General features: G+C 42.3%; 1 protein-coding gene across 6 annotated transcripts in view; it reads left to right on the forward strand.

Annotated features, from left to right (window-relative positions):
* FILIP1 (filamin A interacting protein 1) overlaps positions 1 to 25,674 on the forward strand; it is a 255,619-nt gene that overhangs the window by 196,069 nt on the left and 33,876 nt on the right. For all 6 annotated transcript variants that reach the window (XM_075340192.1, XM_075340191.1, XM_075340197.1 and 3 more), the window contains 2 exons: positions 4,139 to 4,312; positions 9,295 to 9,473. In XM_075340192.1, the coding sequence (XP_075196307.1) occupies positions 4,139 to 4,312; positions 9,295 to 9,473 (353 nt within the window). The remainder of the gene's footprint in view (positions 1 to 4,138; positions 4,313 to 9,294; positions 9,474 to 25,674) is intronic.

Below are 25,674 nucleotides of genomic sequence, written 5' to 3' on the forward strand. Positions count from 1 at the left end.
TGGCAAAAAAATTCCAAACGCCAAAATTACGTTTTTTGGTCGCCGCAAGTTTTACGCAAAATGCAATAACAGGCGATCAAAACGTAGCATCTGCGCAAAAATGCTACCATTAGAAACATCAGCTCGAGACGTAAAAAATAAGCCGTCACTGAGCCACAGATCCCAAAAAATAAGAACGCTACGTGTTTCGGAAAATGGCGCAAAACGTGCGCCACTTTTATTGGACAAACTTGTGAATTTTTTTTAACCCCTTAGATACAAGTAAATCTATACATGTTTGGTGTCTACAAACTCGCACCGACCTCAGGCATCATACCTACACATCAGTTTTACCATATAGTGAACACCGTGAATAAAACATCCCAAAAAATATTGTGCCATCACACTTTTTTTGCAATTTTTCCACACTTGGAATTTTTTTGCTGCTTTCCAGTACACCATATGGTAAAACTTATGGTTTCATTTAAAAGTACAACTTGTCCCGCAAAAACCAAGCCCTCATATGGCAAGATTGAAGGAAAAATAAAAAAGTTACGGCTCTCGGAAGAAGGGGAGCAAAAAACAAAAACGCAAAAACGGAAAGTGCCCCGGGGCTGAAGGGGTTAAGGGGGCAGTAATCACTTTTTCACACAGGGCCATGTATGTCTGTATTTCATTTCCCTTAATAATAAAGACCTTCATTTATAAATTGCATTTTGTGTTTACTTGTGTTATCTGTCTAATATTTCAATGTCTTTGGTGATGTGAAACATTTACGTGTGACAAACAAGCAAAAGAGTAAGAAATCAGAAAGGAGACAAACACTTTTTCACACCACTGCATGTCTTTTTTTAATTGGGGCACCCAGAACTGTACACAGTATTCCTCCTGGTGTGGTCTGACCAGGGTAGAGTACAGGTGAGTAATTACCATCCTTGATGCTTGTCTTGATACATCCCAGAATTTTGTTGGCCTTTTAAGCTGCAGCACCACACTGTTGACTCATCTTGGATCTGTGATCTATTATGCCCAAGTACTTTTCCCCGGTGCTATCGATTAGTTCTCTTCCTCCCATACTATATAGGCTTTTTAGATTTATTTTACTCAGATGTAACACTTTGAATTTGTTCCTGTTAAAAACCATTCTGTTTGCCTCGGCCCATTGTTCGAGTGTGTCTAGATCCTTTTGAATACCCTCTCACCTCTGGTGTTGGCTATTCCTCCTATCTTCGTACAATCTGCAAATTTTATGAGTTCCCCAATAATTTCGTTGTTCAGATCATTTATAGAGATATTAAACTGTACTGGGCATGGGACAGAGCCTTGTGGCACCCCGCTTTTGACTTTTCTCCAGTTCGATGTGCGGCCATTTAATATTACTCGTTCTGCCCGATTATTAAGTCAGTTTTGAATCCATTTGATTTTTTGTCGATTCCGTACTTGATCATTTTTTCAATAGGTACGTTATGTGATACTTTATCGAATGCCTTACTGAAGTCAAGGTATAGTATATCCACAGCATTCCCCTGGTCCAACCATTCAGTGACTTTGTTATAGAAGGAAATCAGGTTGGTCTCACAAGATTTATTAAAACCCTGCTGGCTGTACCTAAGTAAATGTTCCTTGACAATTGTCTTACTGTACTATAATTTCCTGGATCCTCCTTTTTACCCTTTTTGTAGATAGGGGGCCACATTTGCCTTTTTCCAATCTAGAGGGACCACTCTTGTTTCCCATGACTTATTGAAGATTATGGCAAGTGGTAGTTTTATTTCCTCAGCTATCTCTTTCAAGACTCAGGGGTGTAAATCATCTGGTCCTGGGGACTTGGCTTCCTTTTAACTTGGCTAAGTGTTCTAATATCAATCTTTTGCTTATAGTCAACTCGGAGTCCTCCTGAACGAAATGAGTGTGTGTGTGTTTCAGCTGCGGATAAGCTGGGTTTGTGTGTCTCTTGTAGCTGACCTGTGTGTAGCAGGACGGGGCATATATATAAGAAGGATGACATATAAACCAGGATGGGGACATATATACCAGAATGTGCCCATGAGGGGGATTTACATATCAGGAGGAGCCAAGGATGGGACATATATATATATATATATATATATATATATATATATATATATCAGGATGGGGACAAATAAACTATGACATATATGCTAGGAAAGGGACAATAAACCAGGATGTGGATATACATACCAGGAAGGGCCCAGGATGGAGACATACCAGGATGGGGACATATATACCAGGATGGGGATATATATACCGGGAGTCGAACATATATACCAGGAGGATATTATACAAAGAGAAAGTGTGTGTGTGTGTGTGTGTGTGTGTGTGGGGGGATATTATACAGAGAGGTAGTGTGTGGGGTGATATACAGAGGGACAGTGTGTGGGAGGATATATATAAAGAAGGGCAGCTTGTGTGGGGGATAGTATACAAAGGGGCAGCGTACTTAAGTGATATTATACAGAGAGGCAGTGTGTGGGGATATTATACAGAGGGGCAGTGTGTGTTAGGGGGATACTATACAAAGGAGCTGTGTGTCTGTATGTGTGTGTATGTGTGGGATATTATACAGAGAGGAAGTGTATGTGGGAGAGATATACAGAGGAGCATTGCGTGGGGGGTATATTATACAGAGGGCCAGTGTGTGTGGGAAATATTATACATTGGGGCAGTGTGAAAGAGATATTATGGAGAGGTGTGGTGTAGGGGGTGTATTATTAATTTTCTGAGAGAAATACTTCATTTTCTGGAACAACTTCAAGGGTGCCAACACTTTTGGCCAAGACTGTGTGTGTGTGTCTGTGTGTGTGTGTGTGTGTGTGTGTTGCGGTGAGACTGTCAAAGGTTTGAGGGGTGGAGGGGCTGGGGTGGAGCCTGAGCAGAGTCTTGAGGGGGCCCGAAAATTTTGCCAATATGGGCTTCTGAAATTCCTAGTGGCAGGCCTGGGCACAGTTGAAGATTTAGCTATGGGAATGGAAATCAAACACCTACAGAGGAGAATACAGATTTCTACTTGGATCAAAGTGTGAGATGAAACAAAAAAAGGGCATAGTAAACATTATTTTGCCATTTTGCAGATGAAGCAACACTGGCAAGAGAAAGGTAGAACCCGCAGAAAAATGAGAAACCAGGAACTAACAAGGAGAGGAGAGTAGGTGCAGGGGGTGGGGAGGTGGTTGAAAACTTAGTGCAGTTTCCTAAACTAGTGGCTCCTCCACCCCTGCTGCAATAGGATGTAAGCAAGTAGAGCTTAAAATTGAATGTGACTATATGGAAATAAAGGAAAATCGGGTTTTATGGTATGTAGCCACTAAGCAACCTGAGTAATAGTAAAGAATGTGTTCTTAGACATTTTCACTAAAATGGAAAACCCTTTCAATGAAATATTTTAGCATGTTTTTGCTATGTACTCTGACAGTTCCATGAGTTAGGTATAGGTTTCACGGTTCTGGCGATGTATCATTTAGTCTACTGGGAGCAGCAGTTACAGTATCATAGAGACACCGCTTTCTCTGCTGCAGATTGAGCAGAGCATCGTTGCTGAGCTGTGCATAATCCCACTAGAACGTTCTATGTACATTGCATAGCTAATTAGTGGTGGGGCGAGGTTAGACTCCTCTGCAAATGCCAAGTTGTCCTGCAATGATAAACTCCTGCTGCTAAAACGTTGGTTGTACTGAAACAGCAAGACACACCCCAGAACGTGACACCCTGCGCACCGGTCTTCCCTATGTTGTATAAAAATTGTGAGATTGTGGGTACAGGCTGCAGGTGCCTAGGGCCATCACACAAGGGCACAGGTCACATATCATTTAGGCCCTGAATTAATATAATAGTGAAAAAGAAATAATTGATTGTAAACGTATTGAAATAAATTGAACAAGTAACTGGCTTAGTGCACTGGTTATGCACTGGGTGTAGGCGCTGTATGTGGACAGTACACAGGGAGGCCTCCTAGTAACATGTCATGCAATGTGACAGCCGCACTCTGTTTCTGGCAAAGTGGAGTGTATTAGTGAAGAAGTTCTCTTGAGCTAACCCATGGCTTTAGTTCTTGCTTCAAATGTCAATACATCAGGTATGATGTAAGCGTGTGTTATATAATCTGCAGCTCCTCTAATCATATCATGTTTCATTCCCACAGGCGAGGGAGGATGTTATCCATATGCTAAAGACCGAGAAAACTAAACCTGAAGTTTTGGAAGCACATTACGGGTTTTCAGCTCCTGAGGATGTACTGAGGGTGCTGCACAGAGATGCTGTACTTGCAAAGGAAAAGTCCATAGGAGAAGATGTCTACGAGAAGCCAATGGCAGAGGTACAACACTTATACTAACTTGTACTAGGATTTATAGGGGGATACAGTATTTATTGCTATAAATATTAATTTACATGGGCTATCTATCTGTAGATCATTTATTTATCTATCTGTAGATCATCTATATATCTATCTAACTATCTATCTATCATCTGTAGATCATCTTATGTATCTATCTAATCTATCTATAGATCATCTATCATCTGTAGATCATCTATCTATCTATCATCTATCTATCATCTATAGATCATCTATCATCTGTAGATTTATCTATCTATCTATCTATCTATCTATCTATCTATCTATGTATCTATCTATCTATCCATCTATCATCTATCCCTCTACCTACCTATCATCTATCTATCATCTATAGATCATCTATCTATATCTATATCTATCTCTCTATATATCTATCATCTATAATCATCTATCATCTGTAGATTATCTATCTATCTATCTATCTATCTATCTATCATCTATAGATAATCTATTTGTGTGTGCATATACTAAATTGGCAGTACCTTTGGAGTTAGAATATTAAAATCAAGGCATGTTTGCTATTTATTTTGTACAATTTGTAGCAAAATACTCAAGTATATATACAGATCGATATATATTATCAATTTTATAGAAAGATAGCGCCTCGGTCATAAGGATCAGTTTACCTTTAAGAAACTGATACGCTGCCTTGAAAACTACATGTACTTTATGGCATCTTCAAAGCCACTACTTAATAGTGTCAGAGTATTATTAATACACACACTATACTAATCCTATAACGTCACCCTTCACGCCTCATAAAAAGTTAGCGTGTTCAATCATAAACTGTGCAAGGAACATAGTGATGTGTGGCAGTTGCAGGTGTGTGTGTGTATATATATATATATATATATATATATATATATATATGTGTATATTCTGTATATATATACTGTATACACACACACACACACACACACTATATAAATAATAATTTGTGATAAATGAGACAAACTTTTCAAAACATCTTAATTTTTTTAGGTATCGAGTATGAGTGATGCACAAATACACACACTTACACGCCTCGGCATGCTATCAAAGAGGTTACTAATCGTTGGAGAATGTTCTGCCATGCTGAATTCACTTGGGCATACAAATCGTCTTGATCCGCTGCAGGATGCAAACTTTGCAGTTGCCAACCAATGATATTCCAGATATGCTCAATGGGAGACAAGTCTGGAGATGCTGCAGAACATGGTAGCAGGTTTAGACCATGCACGCTATTCACAGTAACACAAGCAGCATGCAGTATGACGTTGTCATGTTGAAAAATGTCTCTGGCTGTATCACTGGTTCCATGAGTAAATTAATATAATGCCGAGCTGTTAGTGTACCTGGAATGAAGACTAGAGGTGTACGGTTCTCTTGTGAAGGCCTCTTCATGATGTTGCCCAAATTGTCTCCACACCAACCTCCGACTATCATTGCATTCAAAAGCGGCACTCATCACTGAAAGGCATGAATCTTCATTCCAGCCTCCATTGGCATCTTGTGCTTCTTCATGAAAGCCTTTTCAAAGAAGTGGTGTGAGGTCAATGGAATGCCTGTTGTTCGATGTCTTGCTCATAGCTGTGTAAATGTCTTTTGATAGTTTGTGTAGACACCTTAAGGGGGCTTTACACGCTACGACATCGCTAATGCGAACTCGTTGGGGTCACGGAATTGGTGACGCACATCCGACCGCATTAGCGATGCCGTTGCGTGTGACACCTATGAGCGATTTTGTATCGTCGCAAAAACGTGCAAAATCGCTCATCGGTGACATGAGGGTCCATTCTCAAAAATCGTTACTGCAGCAGTAACAAAGTTGTTCCTCGTTCCTGCGGCAGCACACATCGCTCCGTGTGACACCACAGGAACGAGGAACCTTACCTGCCTCCCGGCCGCTATGCGGAAGGAGGGAGGTGGGCGGGATGTTACGTCCCGCTCATCTCCGCCCCTCCACTTCTATTGGGTGGCGGTTCAGTGACGCAGCTGTGACGTCGCTGTGACGCTGAACGAACCGCCCCCTTAGAAAGGAGGCGGTTCGCCGGTCACAGCGACGTCGCCAGACAGGTAAGTAGTGTGACGGGTCTGGGCGATGTTGTGTGGCACGGGCAGCGATTTGCCCATGTCGCACAACAGATGGGGGCGGGTACCCACGCTAGCGATATCGGTACCGATATCGCAGCGTGTAAAGTGGCCTTTAGGCTTGGTGTGTGACATCTAGTTTCACTTGCAATACAGGATGAATTAATGATGGAATCAGTAGTATGGCCAGTTATCTAACGTGTCGAAGGAGCCATTTGTAAACATGACAACACTAGGCCCCATGTTGCTCATGCTATTTTGGGCAGCCTGCATGGCCTAAACATGATACCATGCCCTGCAGCATCTTCGGACTTGTCTACAATCGAGCACATCTGGGAAATCATTCGTCGTCAATTGCAAAATTTGCTGCCAGCAGTGGATCTTTACAATTTGCGAGACCAAGCGCTTTTAGCATCTCTCAAACAATAATTAAAAGATTCACTGATAGCAGTCAAGGTATGTAAATGTAGTTATGTTCGTGGAGGTTACACTTGATAATGAAAAAAATGTGATGTTTTGAAAATGTTATTTCAACCTTTTTTTATCATTTTTATATCATTAGCATATCTATCCATGATGTGATTTCCATGATTCCATTACTATACCTTCTTGGTGCTGCAATTTCAATGTTGAGGAGTGTTCTTTCAGCAGCTATGGGATTGCGTAATCTACAATCATTGTCTATAAACACTTCTATAATCGATATAATTTATATTCAGTAGTTATAGGATTTACAGAAGCTGTCCTGGGAGCTAAACAGAACCTCTGTGCAGTGCCATCTACAGTAGGTGAAATAAGTATTGAACACGTCACCAATTTTTTAAGTTAATATATTTCTACAGTTGCTGTTAACATTAATTTCTCATCAGATGTCAATAACAACCAATATCCAATTCATACAGGTAAAGAAATAAAACCATAGATGTCCATAAATTAAGTTATATGTAATAATGACTCAGAAAGGATGAATGGACAAATTCTACCAAGACATTCATGATAAAAATCTGCTGCCATCTACCAGGATGATGAAGATGAAATGAAAGTGGAGATTTTAGCAAGACAATGAGCTCAAAAACACAGCCAAGGAAACTCTCATTTGGATTCATAGAGAGAAACTAAAGTTGCTAGAATGGCCCAGCCAATCACCTGACCTGAATCCAATAGAAAATTGACGGAAGGAAGTAAAACTCAGCGTTCACAGCAGGAGTCCACGGAGCATTGAGGATTTGAAGAGTGTTTGTGTGAAAGAATGGTCCATAATCACACCTGAGCATTACATGCCACTGATTTCTAGATACATATCTTGAAGCTGTAATCACCAACAAAGGCTTATGTACAAAGTAATAAATACATTTAAGTAAGCGTGTTCAGAAAGTGTGTTCAATACTTCTTCCCTGCATCATTTCTCATTATTGCATATCACTAAATTTATGCACATCTATGGTTTGATTTCTTTACCTGTGTGGAATGGATGGGTTGTTATCAACATCTGGTGAGACATTCATGTCAATAGCACCGTTAGAAATATATTTACTTAGAAAATGTTGTGATGTGTTCAATTCTAACTTCACCTGCTGTATATCACATGTATACATTGCATATGAAGTAGTAGAGAGTAGAGTGGAGCACCTGCTGTAGCTACAGTATATACTGGTCAAGAAGCTCCAAGCCATACTTTTTTCTACAGCCATATTGAGAATGTTAAGATTTGAATTTAATTCTATTTACAGATATACATATATATATAATAGATATAATATATATATAATATATATATAATAGAAAGTAATAGAAAGCAATACTGTAGCCGGGTAAAGCCCCAGCATTGGTGCATCTTATGGAAGCACCACTTCTGGGGTGGCTGTGGGCTTGAATTTTTAGGCTGAGGGGGCCAATAATTGGCCCTTCCCATGCTGATAATACCAGCCACCAGCTGTCAGTTTTACTGTGGCTGGTTATCAAAAATGCGGGTAACCAATACCGATTTTTAAAAATTATTTAATTAAATAATTTAAAAGCAAATGGCTTGGGATCCCCTCTATTTGTGATAACCAGCCATGGTAAAGCTAACAGCTGAGGATTGCAGCCTGTAGATGTCTATTTTACCCTTGCTGGTTATCAAAACTATGATAGTAGCCCACGCCATTTTTTCAAATGATTTATTTCTTTTTACACTACCATACAGCAAACTGACTGCAACCAATCACAGACGGTGGCACAGAGGGTGGGCGGGGTAGGTAGTGAATATTCTTGAAGCTTAATAAGCGGGCCCAGAAAAGAGTCTGACTGCAGTGTCATTTTCTTGAGAACCCAGTTTATGTAACTGTCCTTCTCTTACCCCATTTAGCTTCCTTTTGCAGCCTCCTAACTCTTACTATGACCATTTTACAGCACAGAACTTCTCGTTCTCATTGACTTGAATTGGGTTCATTGTCTGGGGTCAAGTTCATGTTAAGTTTGGTTAATGAACCAAACTGCTTTTTTTCAGTCTGTGCGGATTCGGCAAACCCGATTATCCACGGTTCCACTCATCTCTAGTCCTAAGTGCCCCTTTGTCTAAAATACCTTACAAAAAGGTCTACAGTAGCTCTAAAATGAAATGTAGTTAATTTTTAATGGCCGACGAACCTGATACTCTAAAATAATTTGCACAAAAACTAGTCATAATCAATCTTTTGCAAATATTTATAATCATATACTGAAACAGAATCTCAGAGAAGCTCTTCCTCTTCATAGATTAGAAGTGAGAAATACATTTGTATTAAATGGATAAGTTGTGTTGTACCATGTTACTATGTGCATATGGTTTTTTACATTTTAAATCACTTAACATATTTTCTTTTTTTTTTTTTTTTGTTTTTAAATATGCCCAGCTTGACCGACTTGAAGAAAAACAGAAAGAAACATACAGGCGCATGCTAGAGCAGCTATTGTTGGCAGAGAAGTGCCACCGTAGGACTGTGTATGAACTAGAAAACGAGAAGCGGAAGCATACGGACTACATGAATAAGAGTGATGACTTTACCAACTTGTTGGAGCAAGAACGCGAAAGGTGGGTATACTGCAAGGTACTGCTGTTGTGATTTGTATACGTCTGAACTTACATATCATGGTGTTCAAGCTATGACACTATATACTCTTCTACCATTGTGCTCTGTGTGATTGAACTTTTTCGTAACTGTCTTAAGGCCACTTTACAAAAAGCGACATCGCTAGTGATGTCGCTGGTGAAAGCACCCGCCCCCGTCGGTTGTGCGTCACGGGCAAATCGCTGCCCGTGGTGCACAACATCGCTAATACCCGTCACATGTACTTACCTGCCTAGCAACGTCGCTGTGGCCGGCGAACCGCCTCCTTTCTAAGGGGGAGGTTCGTTCGGCATCACAGCGGCGTCACTAAGCGGCCGCCCAATAGAAGCGGAGGGGCGGAGATGAGAGGGCGGAACATCCCATCCATCTCCTTCCTTCCTCATTGCGGGCGGCCGCAGGTACGGTGATGTTCCTCGTTCCTGCGGTGTCACACATAGCGGTGTGTGCTGCCGCAGGAACAACGTACAACCTGCGTCCTGCAACAGCAACGATAATTGGGATTAGAACGATCAACGATTAGGTGAGTAATTTTGATTGTTAACGGTCGTTCGTGCGTTTCACACGCAACGATATCCTAACGAAGCCGGATGTGCGTCACGAATTCCGTGACCCCAACGACATCTCATTAGCGATGTTGTTGCATGTAAAGCCCCCTTTAGACTTTAATGTGTAGGATCGGGAGCAGGCATTGAACTCTCAGTTCTCCAAATTGGTGAAAGTGTCAGAAAATAATGGCATATTGTGCATTTAGCCATTGTATATCAGTGTTCGGAATACACCTTTAAGGCTTAAAGGGAACCTGTCACCATGTTTTTCCCCTCTAGAATGCTGTATATAAGTGCCAAGGCCGCTCTGTATAATGTAAAAAACAGCTTTTATTATACTCACCTGCGGGGTTGTCGGGTCCGATGGCTGTAGACGCTCTCATTCCAGCGCCTCCTATCTTCCTTCCATTGCCATCCTCATTCCCTGCTCCGTGTGGATGATGCATCCTACATCATCCACACAGAGGCCTCCATTGTACTGTATTGTGCAGGTGCAGGGAAAGGTCAAAGAATGCCAGAGCATGCGCAGTACAATACTTTAATCTGTCTTCAGCAGGCCATATCAAAGTGCACGTGCGTAGAAGCGCAATGGTGGCCTCTGTGTGTACATATGACGTATGATGCCTCATCCACACAGAGCAGGGAAGAAGGACAGTGATGGAAGGAAGATAGGAGGCGCCGGGCCAAAACCAGTGAAGCCAATCGGACTGGACCGCCCCACAGGTGAGGTGGTATTATACAGATGGCCTGAGTACTTACATACAGAAGTCTAGAATAATTTAATTCTTAAAAATATTGAACAGGTGACCTGAGTTTCTATGTGCATGGATGTCACGTTTTACCATTGGAGAGCTTGTCAGATTACATTTGCTTGATAAAGGCCAGCTACAAAACTAAAAGTTCAATTTTAATTAAGACCTTAATCCTATTACCATAATAAGATGTTATTAATTCTTTAAAATTTAATAATCTGCAAACACAGATGAGAGCCAACTTTTGAAATGCAATTAGCCTTGTAAGATAAGTCAGATGCAGGGCATGTAGTATACATGTTATACCTGTTTCTGAAGACATAGCAAATCATCAAACAAGTCAAGTCTATGTCTTGCTAGAACCTATGTCTCAACTATCTCCAGAAAGCCCTGTATGGAGCGGAGGTGTATATGTTCAATCTCCTCACCTTTCAGACAGGACCTTGCTGATCCCCATTCTTGGAATCGGTGTAGCGACCAGCAATCGGATCGCTACAGATAAGGGAGATCTTGCATAGTTGGTACAAACCAATCAATTCTTTGTTTATATATTTCCTAAAAAATATATCCTCAAAATTATTTATTTTTCATGGTAAAGTAATAGACTGCCAGACTTTGTAGACTCGGAAATAACAGATTACTCATAGTTACCAGGTAATATGACATGACTTGAACGTTTTTGTATAAAAGAAGAAATATAACAGTGTCCATATCTGAAAAGCTGATGGAAACCTATCCACGCTGACAAAAGGCTTCATTTTTTACTAAATGTTTCTCAACTCAATAGGAATATAAAATGGTTGAGTAGATACACTTTTATGTGTAATAATTATACTGATATAATTATGAAAAAGATTGTTTTAGGCGGACCCCATCCCAACCGGATATAGACGGTGAGAGCCAGACCTCTTAAGGGTGCTTTACACGCTGTGACATCGCTAGCGATAGCTAGCGATGTCGTGCGCGATAGCACCCGCCCACGTCGCTGTTTCATCATGGGGGTGATCGCTGCCGTAGCAAACAATATTGGTACGACAGCATCACACGCACATACCTGCTTAGCAATGTCACTGGAGACACCGAACAATCTCTCCTTTAAGGGGGAGGTTCGTTTGGCATCACAGTGGCGTCACTAAGCGGTCGCCCAATAGCAGAGGAGGGGCGGAGATGAGCGGCCACCTCCTTCCTTCCTCATTGCCAGTGGACGCAGGGAAGGAGATGTTCGTCATTCCTGCGGTGTCACACATAGCGATGTGTGACGCCGCAGGAACGACGAACAACCAGCAGCATGCACCACCAACGATATTATGAAAAGGTGCAACGTGTCAACGATCAACGATTTTTGACGTTTTTGCAATCGTTGATCGTCGCTCCTAGCTGTCACATGCTGCGATGTCGCTAACAACGCCGAATGTGCGTCACAAACACCGTGACCCCGACGATATATCGTTAGCAATGTTGCAGCGTGTAAAGCACCCTTTACTCTGACAGACCCAGTGAATAATATGTGTTTGACTCTAATGCAATCAATGAGGATTTGAAGACAAGACCTCCACTCATCTAAAGGACTTTTAAAGGATTATTATGATCGGAAACTTAAAAAAAGGACCATTATTCTTTAGGTATGCCATGGTCTTATTTAAAGACATTGGAGGACTGTTTTGAAATATTTGATTAAAGGGAACCAGTCACTTGATTGGAGGCCACATCAATACCAGCATGACATTTGGCTGCAAGGGTTTTATTGCTCATAGCGAAAATGAAGCTAAGGAAATGACATCTTGCTTCAATGTTGGCCTTATCTGAGTAATGTATATATCATCTTACTACCATATAGGCGTTAGGTAGAAATACGGTAACATAGATACATTACAGTAATGAGTACATTGGCAGCAGGCGTATGCTTATTGCTCAAATGAAGCCAAAGATAGTACCTCTCATTTCACAGCACATGCGCCAACTGCTGGAGGGGTTATCTCCTGGGACACAGTTTTCTGCTTTGCTGGGGTCCAGGGTACAAATCCCACCAAGCACAACATCTGGAAGATGTTTGCATGGGTTTCTATGAGTTCTCCAGTTTCCACCAGACTCCAAACACATAGTTATAGGGAATTTAGATTGTGAGCCCCAATAGGGACAGTGGTGATTAGATGTAAATGACGCACCCACAGAGTCTGGGAGGTTACTCGTCACCGGGCCGGTGTGAGGGATGGGATGTCACAGCAGCCAGGCCCGGTTTCGTGACCCCGGCGGTGTCAATAAAGATGGAGAGATTATTTACAGGGGAGTAGAGTTTATATTCGTGACGCCACCCGTGGTTTGCGGCTAAAATAGGAGCCGCTGCTGCGGGAGATATCCTCTGGGGCAGATGGTAGCACAGCTCAGTTGGTGCAGCTCTCCACAGGCAGAGCTCAGGCCCCAGGGAGGTTGGGAGTAGTAGTCTCCTGCTGCCATGCAGTTATGGCGAGGGTATGGCATGGGAAGGATTGGACGACACAGAGGTTGCAGTTAAAGTTCTTTACTCACTGAGATGTCACCACCTCTGGAGTGTCAGACTCCGGTGTCATGGGCTCCAGCCGATCCCGGATAGTTCGGAGGTCAGAACCGGTGCTTGTCTCTGTGAGTCCTTCCTATTTGCACTGTGTTGTGTGAGTCCCTGTTGTTTGAAGCTACGCTAGGACCCAAGTTCTTGTATTGGCTCCGGTCCTGTCCAGTATGGCAGTCAGCGCGAGTCCTTTACTGGTGCCACTCTTTTGTCATGGCTCCTGGCATTAGTATGCTGCTGTGCCCTGGGCACTTTGGGTGGGCCAGAAGACTACAAATCCTATGCCCGGTGGATTCTGCTGGTGGGACTTGAAGTACCCACCCAGCCTAGGGTTCTGCACCCTGTTCTATGTGCTCGGCCCTGAGGGAGCTATGGCGCAGCTCTCTCCTCAGCAACCATCTCCTCTCCACTACTCACTTGTTCCCCATCACTGACTAACTGTGTGTGTATCTTGTTACTCCCTATTGTCTAGCTCCACCCCCCGGATTGCTGAACTAGAGGGTGGGAGGTCCCATATCTTGTGGTGACCATCCACATGACCCTACCCTAACCCAGTCCCAGTGGGAGGGTGACTGAACTGTGTGTTGTATGGATTGGTGGTAGTTACCGGCAATGACCTCCTCCGTACCCGGAATGAATACTGCACCTCTAGTGAGGTGTAGTACCTTGTGGCGACTGAAGCCTCAGGGGTGCCACATAAAGTGTAGTGGAATATAATAACTCTAAATAAGTTAAATAAATAAATCTCCTCAGTAATGTAGACCTCTTTTTTTCACTACCCGATGCTATATTGTCTTATTTTGACATGGGCATATTTGAGGTGCTAAACCTCAGCTGCATAACGACACACTGCATTTTTGGTGGCCCCCAAGGCCTTTAAATGTAAATTTCTCTTCTAGCTTCAAGTGTAAATATTTTGAATTAGTAAAGTAAAAGATTTAGGGGTACTTTGCACGCTGCCACATCGCTACTGCGATATCGTCGGGGTCAAATCGAAAGTGACGCACATCCGATGCTGGTAACGACGTCGCAACATGTAAAGCCTAGATGCGCCGATAAACGATTGCAAAAGCGTCGTAAATTGGTGATCTGTGTAGCGTCGGACATTTTCATAATGTCGCACCAATAGGAGATACGACGTTGTTCCTCGTTCCTGCGGCAGCACACATCGCGAGGAACATGTCCTTACCTGCCTCCACCGGCTATGCAGAAGAAAGGAAGTGGGCGGGATGTTTACGTCCCGCTCATCTCCGCCCCTCCGCTTCTATTGGCCGCCTGCCGTGTGACGTCGCTGTGACGCCGCACGACCCGCCCCCTTAGAAAGGAGGCGGGTGGCCGGCCAGAGCGACGTCGCAGGGCAGGTAAGTGCGTGTGAAGCTGCCGTAGCGATAATGTTCGCTATGGCAGCTATCACAAGATATCGCATGTGCGACGGGGGCAGGTAGTATTGCGCTCAGCATCGCTAGCATCGGCTAGCGATGTCGCAGCATGCAAAGTACCCATTACTCTGATTGTGAAAGATCTCAATTGTTTAAAAGAGAATCTGTTAGGTTTTTCCTAACCCATCTGAGAGCAGCATGATGTAGGAGAAGAGACCTTGATTCCAGCGATGTATCACTTACTGGGCTGCTTTCTGCAGTTTTGATAAAACCACTGTTTTATCTGCAGCAGATCTACCAGTTTTCTGAATGCTGAGCTGTGTATAACCCTGCCCAAAACACTGATTGGCAGCATTTTATGTACTCTGTGTATCGGCTGAAATCTGCTAATCAGTGGTGATGGTGGGTATATGCTGAGCTCATGAATATGGAGGACTACCTTGAAGCAGGTTTACTAGTTATCTAGTGATAACCTACTACCGTACAAACAAATGTGTGATTTTATCAAGACTATAGCAAGCAACCCATGATGCTCTTAGATTAGGGGCAAAAACTTTATGACAGATTGCCTTAAAGCTGAAGCAGAAAAAATCTTTGGAGCATGTTCTGTAGCTTTAGAGTATTGAATGAAATCATCGTTCCCAGCCAGAAACGCCCAGTTATTAAATTAACTAAAAAGAAAATGTTCAGCTTTGAAATGGTAATTATGGAGCATAGACATTTCTTCCAGTCTACCTCGGCTGGTTTGTAAAATTTCAAGTCATTTAATTTGTGTTCAGAAAGGGAACCATAGGGAGTCGTAAACCTTATGGCCTCGAATACAGCATTCTTTGGGTATGATGTACAACTCACTCCTCTGAGGTTCATACATAAAACCCAGGGTATCTGCAGTTGAAAGTGAACTTAATGCTTAATATTTTAATATGTACAATTTATGCCCAGATATGACTTGTCTATACCCAGATATGACTTATTTATGCCCAGATATGACTTGTCTATACCCAGATATGACTTATTTATGCCCAGATATGACTTGTCTATACCCAAATAGGACTTGTTTATGCCTAGATCTGACTTGTTTATGCCCAGATATGACTTGTTTATTCCCAGATATTACTTATGTCCAGATATGACTTGTCTATGCCCAGATATTACTTGTCTATGCCCAGATATGACTTGTTTATGCTCAGATATGACTTGTTTATGCCCAGATATGACTTGTTTATGCCCAGATATTATTTGTCTATGCCCAGATATGACTTGTTTATGCTCAGATATGACTTGTCCATGACCAGATGTGATTTGTCTATGCCCAGATATGACTTGTCTATGCCCAGATATGACTTGTCTATGCCCAGATATGACTTGTTTATGCTCAGATATGACTTGTCCATGCCCAGATGTGAGTCGTCTATGCCCAGATTACTTGTCTATGCCCAGATATGACTTGATTATGCCCAGATACGACTTGTTTATGCCCAGATATTACTTGTCTATGCCAAGATATGACTTGTTTATGCCCAGATGAGACTTGTCTATGCCCAGATGAGACTTGTCTATGCCCAGATGAGACTTGTCCATGCCCAGATGACACTTGTCTATGCCCAGATGACACTTGTCTATGCCCAGATGAGACTTGTCTATGCCCAGATGAGACTTGTCCATGCCCAGATATGACTTGTTTATGTCCAGATAGGACTTATTTATGCCAAGATATGACTTGTTTGTGCCAATATATGACTTGTTTATGCCAAGCTGTGGCTTGTATATACCCAGATATGACTTTTGTCCAGATATGACTTCTTTATGCCCAGATGTGCCTTAAAAGCTACTGCTCATGCGCCACTTGAAAAACATGTTCCTTAGATGCAGGTTTCTGGACCAGAGTTATTGCTAGAATAAGAGGCAAGGGACATGTGCGTGTTTTTTTCCTAGTGCCTTCGGACACCTAGTTTATCTGGGATCATGGATATATTGGCTCATAGCGTAATGCTGAACAATACACAGATGTGTGGATTTTCTACAAGTTTTCTGGACTGTTCGATAAACTGTATGGTTGGAGATCATTGACAAGCGTCAGATGAAGCTCAAAAAGATAGGTTGTTGAAGACTTTCACTTATTTCAATTACCATTTTTATTGGGGCAGAGCAGCATGATGATTTTTGGAAAACTAATAAACCTTTTCTACTTATCATATACAAGAAATATACATTTTATTATAACGTTTAAATTATAGTTCTCTTTTTAATCTTATGCACCAATAATTACAGAACAATTCCCTGGGAGGAAAGCATTTTCATTCCTGGGCTCAGGCATGTATACTTCTCGTAATACTTAGTTAACTTTATACTGTAAGTGATTGAGGACAGCCGCTTGGATTGGACCTTTTACCTAATCGATCATGCTTTTTGGATGGCTAATTCACAATCTTTCTTTAATCTTCTACTGCTGTCTCGTATAACCTCCTGTGAGCAAACTGCATATTGGCTGCGCTGGGATAAAACATTCTTCTGACTTTAGTCATCCTGGCACTCAGATACTTCTGGCTGCTCTTCCAGTGATGTAATCTTAAAACTGCATCACCTGCAAAGGAAACTAATCTGCAAGCAATAAAGAATACAGTTACTTTATAGCAAAATTGTGTAATGGATGTAAGCAGGCTTAGGGCTTAGGGCTTGTCCTGTGTTTGTTCTTTGAGCCGATCAAGCTTCTTTTTGGATAAATAGAACAAAACCGAGTTAGGACTCAGTTAGGCTCTGCCATAGCTTCTGAATGTAGAAACAATGCAGAATTTCGCTTCACTTAAGCTACCTGTGTAAGACAGCCAGAGAAAAATAGACATACTACGAGTTCAATTTTACATAAGCTTAACCCCTTGCTGTCAGAAAAAACACATAATATAACACATACTCATATATTCATATTTTATGTGACCTAATAGGGATGAGTGAACTGTAAAGTTTGGGGTTCATAACGAACACCGGGTGTCCAGGTCTTGGACCCAAACGCAGACTTTTACCTGTACATCCGGTTCCTGTTCGGGTTTGTCATCCGAATAAAGCTTGATGAAAGGTTGCAGAGCTGCCAATCAGCTAGCTTTTCCTATATAGGCACTTCCGGCCCCATTATAGCCATGTCAAGTATTGGCATGGCTGTGATTGACCAGCACATCACTGTGAAAAAAACATAAAAAAATATGAGGTGAGCACCTGTCCTCTTTTTGACAACAAACGCAGGTAAAGCTGAAGCACCAAGTGGGTGCTGGTAATAGCATGGTGGGAAGGGGCATGGTTATTCTGGTGCTTTACCCAGCTCATCCCAATTGCCCTGGTACTGTGACAATTGGGTAATATATGGGGTTGATGACAGCTGTGATTGATTTGTTAAAAATCACAGCTGCCATCAAGCCTTAGATTAGGGCTTGGGGATGGGGTCTATGAGATGCCCCCATTACTAACCTATAATTCAAAAGAAATAAACATACAAACACTGAAAATTCTTTATTTGAAATAAAAAATACACACACCCTCTTTTACCCCTTTATTAACTCCCTAAACACCCATGCAGGTCCAATGTAATCCACATGACATCCCATGATGATCCTGGCTCTGCTACGTCCAGAGGCTGTAGTGATGGAAAACGTGACCACTCACTACAGCAAAGCCTGTCATCAACCCCATATATTACCCTGATTGCCACGACACCAGGGCAATTGGGATTAGCAGGGTAAAGCGCTACAATTGGCGCATCTTTGTAATCCTTCTTGATACCAATTGTGGCTTACCAATCACTTGCATACAAAAAATGAAGAAGGTCTCATCAAAATAAAAATACGGGTGTAGGCACACAATGTATTTTTCAGGTAGAAAAAGCGGAGGTAAAAATTAACATAGCGCATAGTAATGTAAAAATGACATTGCTGTGCACATGTTCAGTCTCTTGCTACTTTAACCATTTCATGTTGCAAAAACAGTAGTAGTTTGAAGAAGTAATATCTTCAATATTTGGACAACTTCATTTGGAAGCTGTGTGCTCTTTATAATAGAAGGTAAAGAAAAAAATGCCGACGGCATATGAAAATAGCACGGTACTACAGGAAGAATGAAAATGCAAACTGCTCCACCATCAGATTAAAATTGTCGTGTGGATGTACCCTTGTGATATATGTACACTGATTATTTTTATTTATTTTTTTAGCAGAAAATTAGCAGAATCTGAGTGGAAACCCTCCAAATCCTCCTCAAAACTCATTAAAGATTGGAGTATCTCCTTAGTTTCCACTTCAAAAGCTCAAAATGATTCCGTGTACATATAGCATCAAAGTGGTTGTCTGATACTGAAAAAAAACTATTTCAAGCTTCTGTGAATACAAAGTATTTATACTATATGCAGTATACAAAAAAGCTTTGTAAGTGAACAAGAAATGTTCTTTAAACTAAGGCTGCGACCGCACTTTGCGTTTCCACCTGCGTTTTAGGTGCTTTTTAGGTCCATTTTGAGAAGCACCTTTTTCATGACAAAAGGCATGCATTTTGATTTCACAGCAAAGTCTATGGAAAATTTGGATTTTTAGACCGCACTTTGCGTTTCTAAATGTTGCGCTTAATTTGCATATTTTGTGGCAAAAACCATGCGTTCAAAGAAGCAGCATGTCAATTATTTTTGCCACTTTGGGTGCGTTTTGCTAACATTGGAGTCAATGAGAAATGGCAAAAACCAAGTTTCCTACAAATTCCTGCGTTTTACCTACTTTTTCAGTGCAGAAAACATGCGTTTTGAACTTACAAAACGCATGCTTTTTGCACATTACATTAATGATTTCATATGTCCCTTTACACACACACATAATCCGACAATTAAATTAAAGAAAATGTTAAAATTAGTTCTATTTTTCTAATAAATACTATATTACCACTATAATTCCATTATATATTTCTATTTTCTTTTTAATTTCTGAACTTATGTATTTAATCCTTTTTTTCTCTTTTTTTTCAATATATTTGAATGTTTAACCTTTATTTAGCAGTGTCTTGATTTACAAAACGCATTTGTCAAAACGCACGTGGAAAAGCATGTAAAAAGCGCTGAAAACGCATCTAAAACGCGGTAAATACGCATGCGTTTTCAGCGCTAAATTTCAGAAAAAGGCAACTTTGGTCAAATCAATTAATCATAAAACATGCGTTTAGAACTGCAAGTAGGTGAACGCAAAGTGCGGTCGCAGCCTTAATGTATCTTCAGTGGTGCCATGACCGTATGCTCAGTAAAGAAAAGCACTCTACTGTCTGTGGGCTTGTGATGAGAGACATGGTAGATTTGGAAGGAGAATGAGTAGGTCAGCTCCTGGAGTGGACGTCATTGATGGCGCTTTGTTTTGAGAGTCCACTGAGTGTGCTGGTAGTAAAAAAAAAACGTATAAAACGCCTTTGTTTTTATAGAAATTGGGAAGGTTGATAAACAGTTTTGTTTTCAGACAAACCCTTTAAGCTACCATAAATCAAAAATAAAATAAAAATATTTACCCGAAGTCACACATAGTTTAGTGAACATTACTTCTCCACTTAGTAGAAAGCTCACGTATGTACAATCAAAAGAGTATTAATAGTAATTGTATTAATTGTCTTCTTCAGTGAAGTTGACAATTCTATAGCTTTCTGGATTACTCACACAATTATTTACCAAGCTATGTTAAAGGGAATCTTTCTACAAGTTTTTGCCACTTCATCTGAGCAGCATGATGTAGGCAAAGAGATCCTGAATCCAATGATGTATCATTTAGATTACTGGGTGCAGCTGTTCTGACATAATGAGAATTTTTAGATTAAAAGCCATGTAATAGATCTGAGAGAGCTGTCGCCCACAGAGGTTTTCTATAGACATTGTGCATTAACAGTGAGGTGTAAGGGGTACTTTGCACACTACGACATCGCAGGTGCGATGTCGGTGGGGTCAAATTGAAAGTGACGCACATCCGGCATCGCAGGCAACATCGTAGTGTGTAAAGCCTAGATGATACGATTAACGAGCGCAAAAGCGTCGTAATCGTATCATCGATGTAGCGTCGGCATAATCCATAATTACGCTGACGCGATGGTCCGATGTTGTTCCTCGCTCCAGCAGCAGCACACATCGCTGTGTGTGAAGTCGCAGGAGCGAGGAACATCTCCTACCTGCGTCACCGCGGCTCCCGTAGGATATGCGGAAGGGAGAAGGTGGGCGGGATGTTTACATCCCGCTCATCTCCGCCCCTCCGCTCCTATTGGCCGCCTGCCGTGTGACGTCGCAGTGACGCCGTACGACCCACCCCCTTAATAAGGAGGCGGGTCGCCGGCCAGAGTGACGTCCCAGGACAGGTGAGTCCATGTGAAGCTGCCGTAGCGATAATGTTCGCTACGGCAGCTATCACAAGGATATCGCAGCTGCGACGGGGGCAGGAACTATCGCGCTCGGCATCGCAGCATCGGCTTGCGATGTCGCAGCATGCAAAGTACCCCTAAGTCAGAGGACGGGGTGTGTTTCAGACAACTTGGCATGAGCCAGTGAGTCACAGCAATGATAAGGTCCTGCTGCTAAAACAAACATTGCAAATAAACAAAATCGAGGACCTTGACAAGATAACCATCCCTGAGTTTTAAGGGGTACTTCTCACATAGTGAGATTGCTAGCGAGATCGCTGCTGAGTAACAGTTTTTGTGACGTACCAGTGACCTCATCAGTGATCTCGCTGTGTGTGACACTAAGCAGCGATCTGGCCCCTGCTGTGAAATCGCTGATCATTACACACAGTGCTGGTTCATTTTTTGCTTGTTGCTCTCCTGCTGTGAAGCACACATCACTGTGTTTGACAGCGAGAGAGCAATGATCTGAATGTGCAGGGATCAGGGAGCTGGCGTCTGGAAGCTGCGTATGCTGGTAACCAAGGTGCACATCGGGTAACCAAGCGAAGCGCTTTGCTTGGTTACCCGATATTTACCTTGGTTACTGGAGTACGCCGCTCTCAGGCTGCCAGTGCTGGCTCCCTGCAAACGTAGCCAGAGTACACATCGGGTAACTAAGCGAAGCGCTTTGCTTAGTAACCCGATGTGTACCCTGGCTATGAGTGCAGGGAGCCAGCGCTAAGCGGTGTGCGCTGGTAACCAGGGTAAATATCGGGTAACCAAGCAAAGCATTTTGCTTAGTTAACCGATATTTACCTTGGTTACCAAGCGCAGCATCATTTCCACGAGTCGCTGCTAGCTGGTGGCTGGTCACTGGTCGCTGGTGAGATCTTCGTGATTGACAGCTCACCAGCGACCATGTAGCGAAGCACCAGCGATCCTGACCAGGTCAGATCGCTGGTGGGATTGTTGGAGCGTCGCTTAAGTGTGACGGTACCCTAACTCCTACAGCATGCAATTTTCAGATTACATAGCACAACAGATTTCCTTTAACGTACACACAGTACATAGTAACATGCTAGTAGACTCTTCCTGAGTAAATTCGCTAATACTCTGGCCCCAATTCATTTAGCGGTTTTTGCCAGTTTTCAAACATTGTGAAATTTTGCCTCATATCATAGTTATGCAAAAATGTCATGACTTTAAACATTTTCCTCCAGTCCCAACCAGCTCCACCAACTTTTTGAAAAGCTCAATCTGAATCGGACATAGCCAGATGTATGATCCCATGCTGTAATGTCTGCATACTCTTTTGTATCCTCCCTGGCCAGGAGCTGTGGTTTTATCAGACCATGTTCCTGTATGGTCAGACATGGCCATTACACAGTACATATCAGGGGCACATATATAAGATTATCTCAGCACAGGAACATTCATCCAATTGTGTAACTTATTATTATTCCAAGATCTATTGATTTAAAATCAACTTTGTTTGTGGAAAAACCCCTGACGCACATCTCTTGATGAATTTGGTGGGTCCTACACCCTTCAGTAATGCTCCAGTTTTGATTAATTGGAGCCTAAATTTTTGTGGTTTAAATCTAATCTTGTAGATACAACATGAAGCAACAGGTTGTGCTTAGTTATAGGGTGGCTGTAGCCTGTCATATAAATGATGAATTGTGCTTTGTTATCTATTAAAAGAAATACAAATATTTCCCAATGTGTTGTCATTAATTTGTGCATATAAGTCTTAATGTCCTTGTCCTCCTAAACTGTCAAGCTAGGAGTTGATATAGTAGAGTATAAATAGTCATAAGAACACTAAAAATTGGTGGAGCTGGTCGGTACATGGCATGTCTACACCTGCCCCACTAAATTCTACAAAAGTGCCAATGTTTCCTACACCAGAAATCTTATTTCGGTCCTTGACTAGAATAGTACTTCTGGTGAACTGGACGGATGAGCATACCACTGAAAAGATGCATTGATTTTATTAAGTGGCATTAATTTAGTGAAATGGGAACATCCTATTAAAGCAAGACCTTCATTAACGCTGGCAAACACAATGTCAGTCTGGCTTAGTGTACAAATTAGCTCCTTCACTGATTGAAAGAAATTAGTCTACCTAGTGCCACCCACTGGAGTTAGGTACCCTGAAAGTCAGTGTTTGATACTTTACCTGAACTCAATCTTCAGCCATGTGCATACATATCGAGACTGCAGGAGCCAAGCAGGTGCAAAGCCATCCCTATCTGTTTCTTATGGGGCTCCTCACTAAACTGATCCACAGTGCAGTGTCAGTGTGTGCCGCCATGGCTGAGTTTTCAGTTCTGCTACTGATCTCTGTGGGCGATCAATCAACAGGTTGTGGTGGCGGAATGGAGAACTCAGCCCTTGGCCATGTTAAGGGTGTACTGAGAGCTTGGCCATGCCAAGGGTGCATTGACAGCGTGGCCACGCCAAGCGTGTACTAAGAGCTTTACTATTGAAAGGGTGCACTGATAGCTAGGCCACACCAAGTGTATACTGAGAGCTTGGAAACACCAAGGGTGCACTGATAGCTAGGCCACACTAAGGGTGCCCTGAGAGCTTGGCCACGCCATGCAAAATATGTTGCAGGATTTCTTTTTTTCCCCATTGACTTGTATTCGACGGATTGCGACTGATGGCCTTGCGTTGCATCCGCCGCACAGTGGATCAGTCATGGAATGACTGACCGCCGGCCAGAAAGAACGCAGAATGTAACATTTTTTGGAGTGGCAAAAAAACGCACTCCGCAGGACTCTGTCACCATCCGTTAAGAGCTATAATGGCTGACTATGGTGCTGGATTCCACCGTAATCCATTACACAACGGAATCCAATGCTGGATTCCATCATGCTCTACTGAACATGCCCAAACACAAATGGATCACGACTGATCCGTGAAAAAACAGACGTATAGCGGATGTAATGGACACAACGGATCAGATTTTTTACAGGATTCCTGTGAACGGAATCCTGTGAAATAACACATCCGTTGCGTCAGTTGACATCTAAAAAACGACAAATCCGTCATTGCGTCACAACGACGCACCTTACGGATTTAAAACAACGCAAGTGTGAATGTAGCCTTAGGGGTACTTTTGCACACCACGACATCGCAGCTGCGATGTCGGTGGGGTCAAATCGAAAGTGACGCACATCCGGCGTCGCTGTCGATATGGTAGTGTGTAAATCCTTTTTGATACGATTAAGAAGCACAAATGCATCGTAATCGTATCATCGGTGTAGTGTCCGACATTTTCATAATTTTCCTGCAGCGACGGTATGATGTTGTTCCTTGTTCCCCTGCGGCAGCACACATCGCTGTATGAAAAGCCGCAGGAGCGAGAAACATCAGCTTACCTGCGTCACCGCAGCTCACGCCGGCTATGCGGAAGGACGGAGGTGGGCGGGATGTTTACGTCCCGCTCATCTCCGCCCCTCCGCTTCAATTGGCCGCCTGCCGCATGACGTCGCTGTGACGCCGCACGACCCGCCCCCTTAGGAAGGAGGTGGGTCGCCGGCCAGAGCGATGTCGCAGGGCAGGTGAGTGCGTGTGACGCTGCCGTAGCGATAATGTTAGATAGGATAAGATATCGCTGCTGCGACAGGGACGGGGACTATCGCGCTCGACATCGCAAGCATCAGCTTGTGATGTCGTAGTGTGCAAAGTACCCCTAAGACTTGTCCAATTGATCAAAGTTAAGGCTCACAACCACCAATACAAGTGGGTCAGTGAATAAAGCAGACAGCAAACTGATGCCATCTGTGTGATATCCGTGTGCTGTCTATTTTTTACTCACTGAAGCACTCACTCAGCAGAATCTTGAAAAACTTTCATCATTTTTTTTTTTCAAACAACAGAAAATCTGATGAAACTGATGGTAAAATCTGACAAACCAACGAAACACTGAGGAAAATACGAGAGTGGAGCCATGTGCTTGTTATGGCCCAGCAGTGATGCTGTGCTGGATCACTACAGATACTGACGCAGGAGCGAAAGGCAGCCTAACCACTAACTGGCAGTGGGCAGCAAATTAAGAGGCAGTGCGACCCCTGGTGGCCAGAGCTGTAGAAAGTTTTTTAAAGGACAAAACATCAACATTTTTAATTATAGTTATTTGAAGAATTCGTTTTTAGGATATTGTCTACTAGATAAAAATAAGTTGCTCAAAATTTGTGGATGACAGACTCCTATAATGCATTAAGAATCCTGACATTTTTTGTTTTTTCACTTTCATTTTAGCTTTTCCCTGTTCCAAAAGCCATAACATTTTAGTTCTATTGATATAGCCATACAAGGGTTCATTCTTTGTGGGATGAGGTGTAGTTTTGAATGAGGCCATTCATTTTACCATATAATGTACTGAAAAATGGGAAACATTTCAAGGGTGAAATGAGGAAAAAAGCAATTTTGCTAATTATTTTTTTTTTTCGGTTTTGCTTTTACATCCTTAATGCAAGCAATAGGATTTTCTATGTCAATTGGATTACGGCGTTACTAACCCTATAAGGTTTTTCCTTTTCTATTTTAGTGGT

Source organism: Anomaloglossus baeobatrachus, chromosome 3 (genome assembly GCF_048569485.1).
Source record: "Anomaloglossus baeobatrachus isolate aAnoBae1 chromosome 3, aAnoBae1.hap1, whole genome shotgun sequence".
NCBI classification, from domain to species: domain Eukaryota; kingdom Metazoa; phylum Chordata; class Amphibia; order Anura; family Aromobatidae; genus Anomaloglossus; species Anomaloglossus baeobatrachus.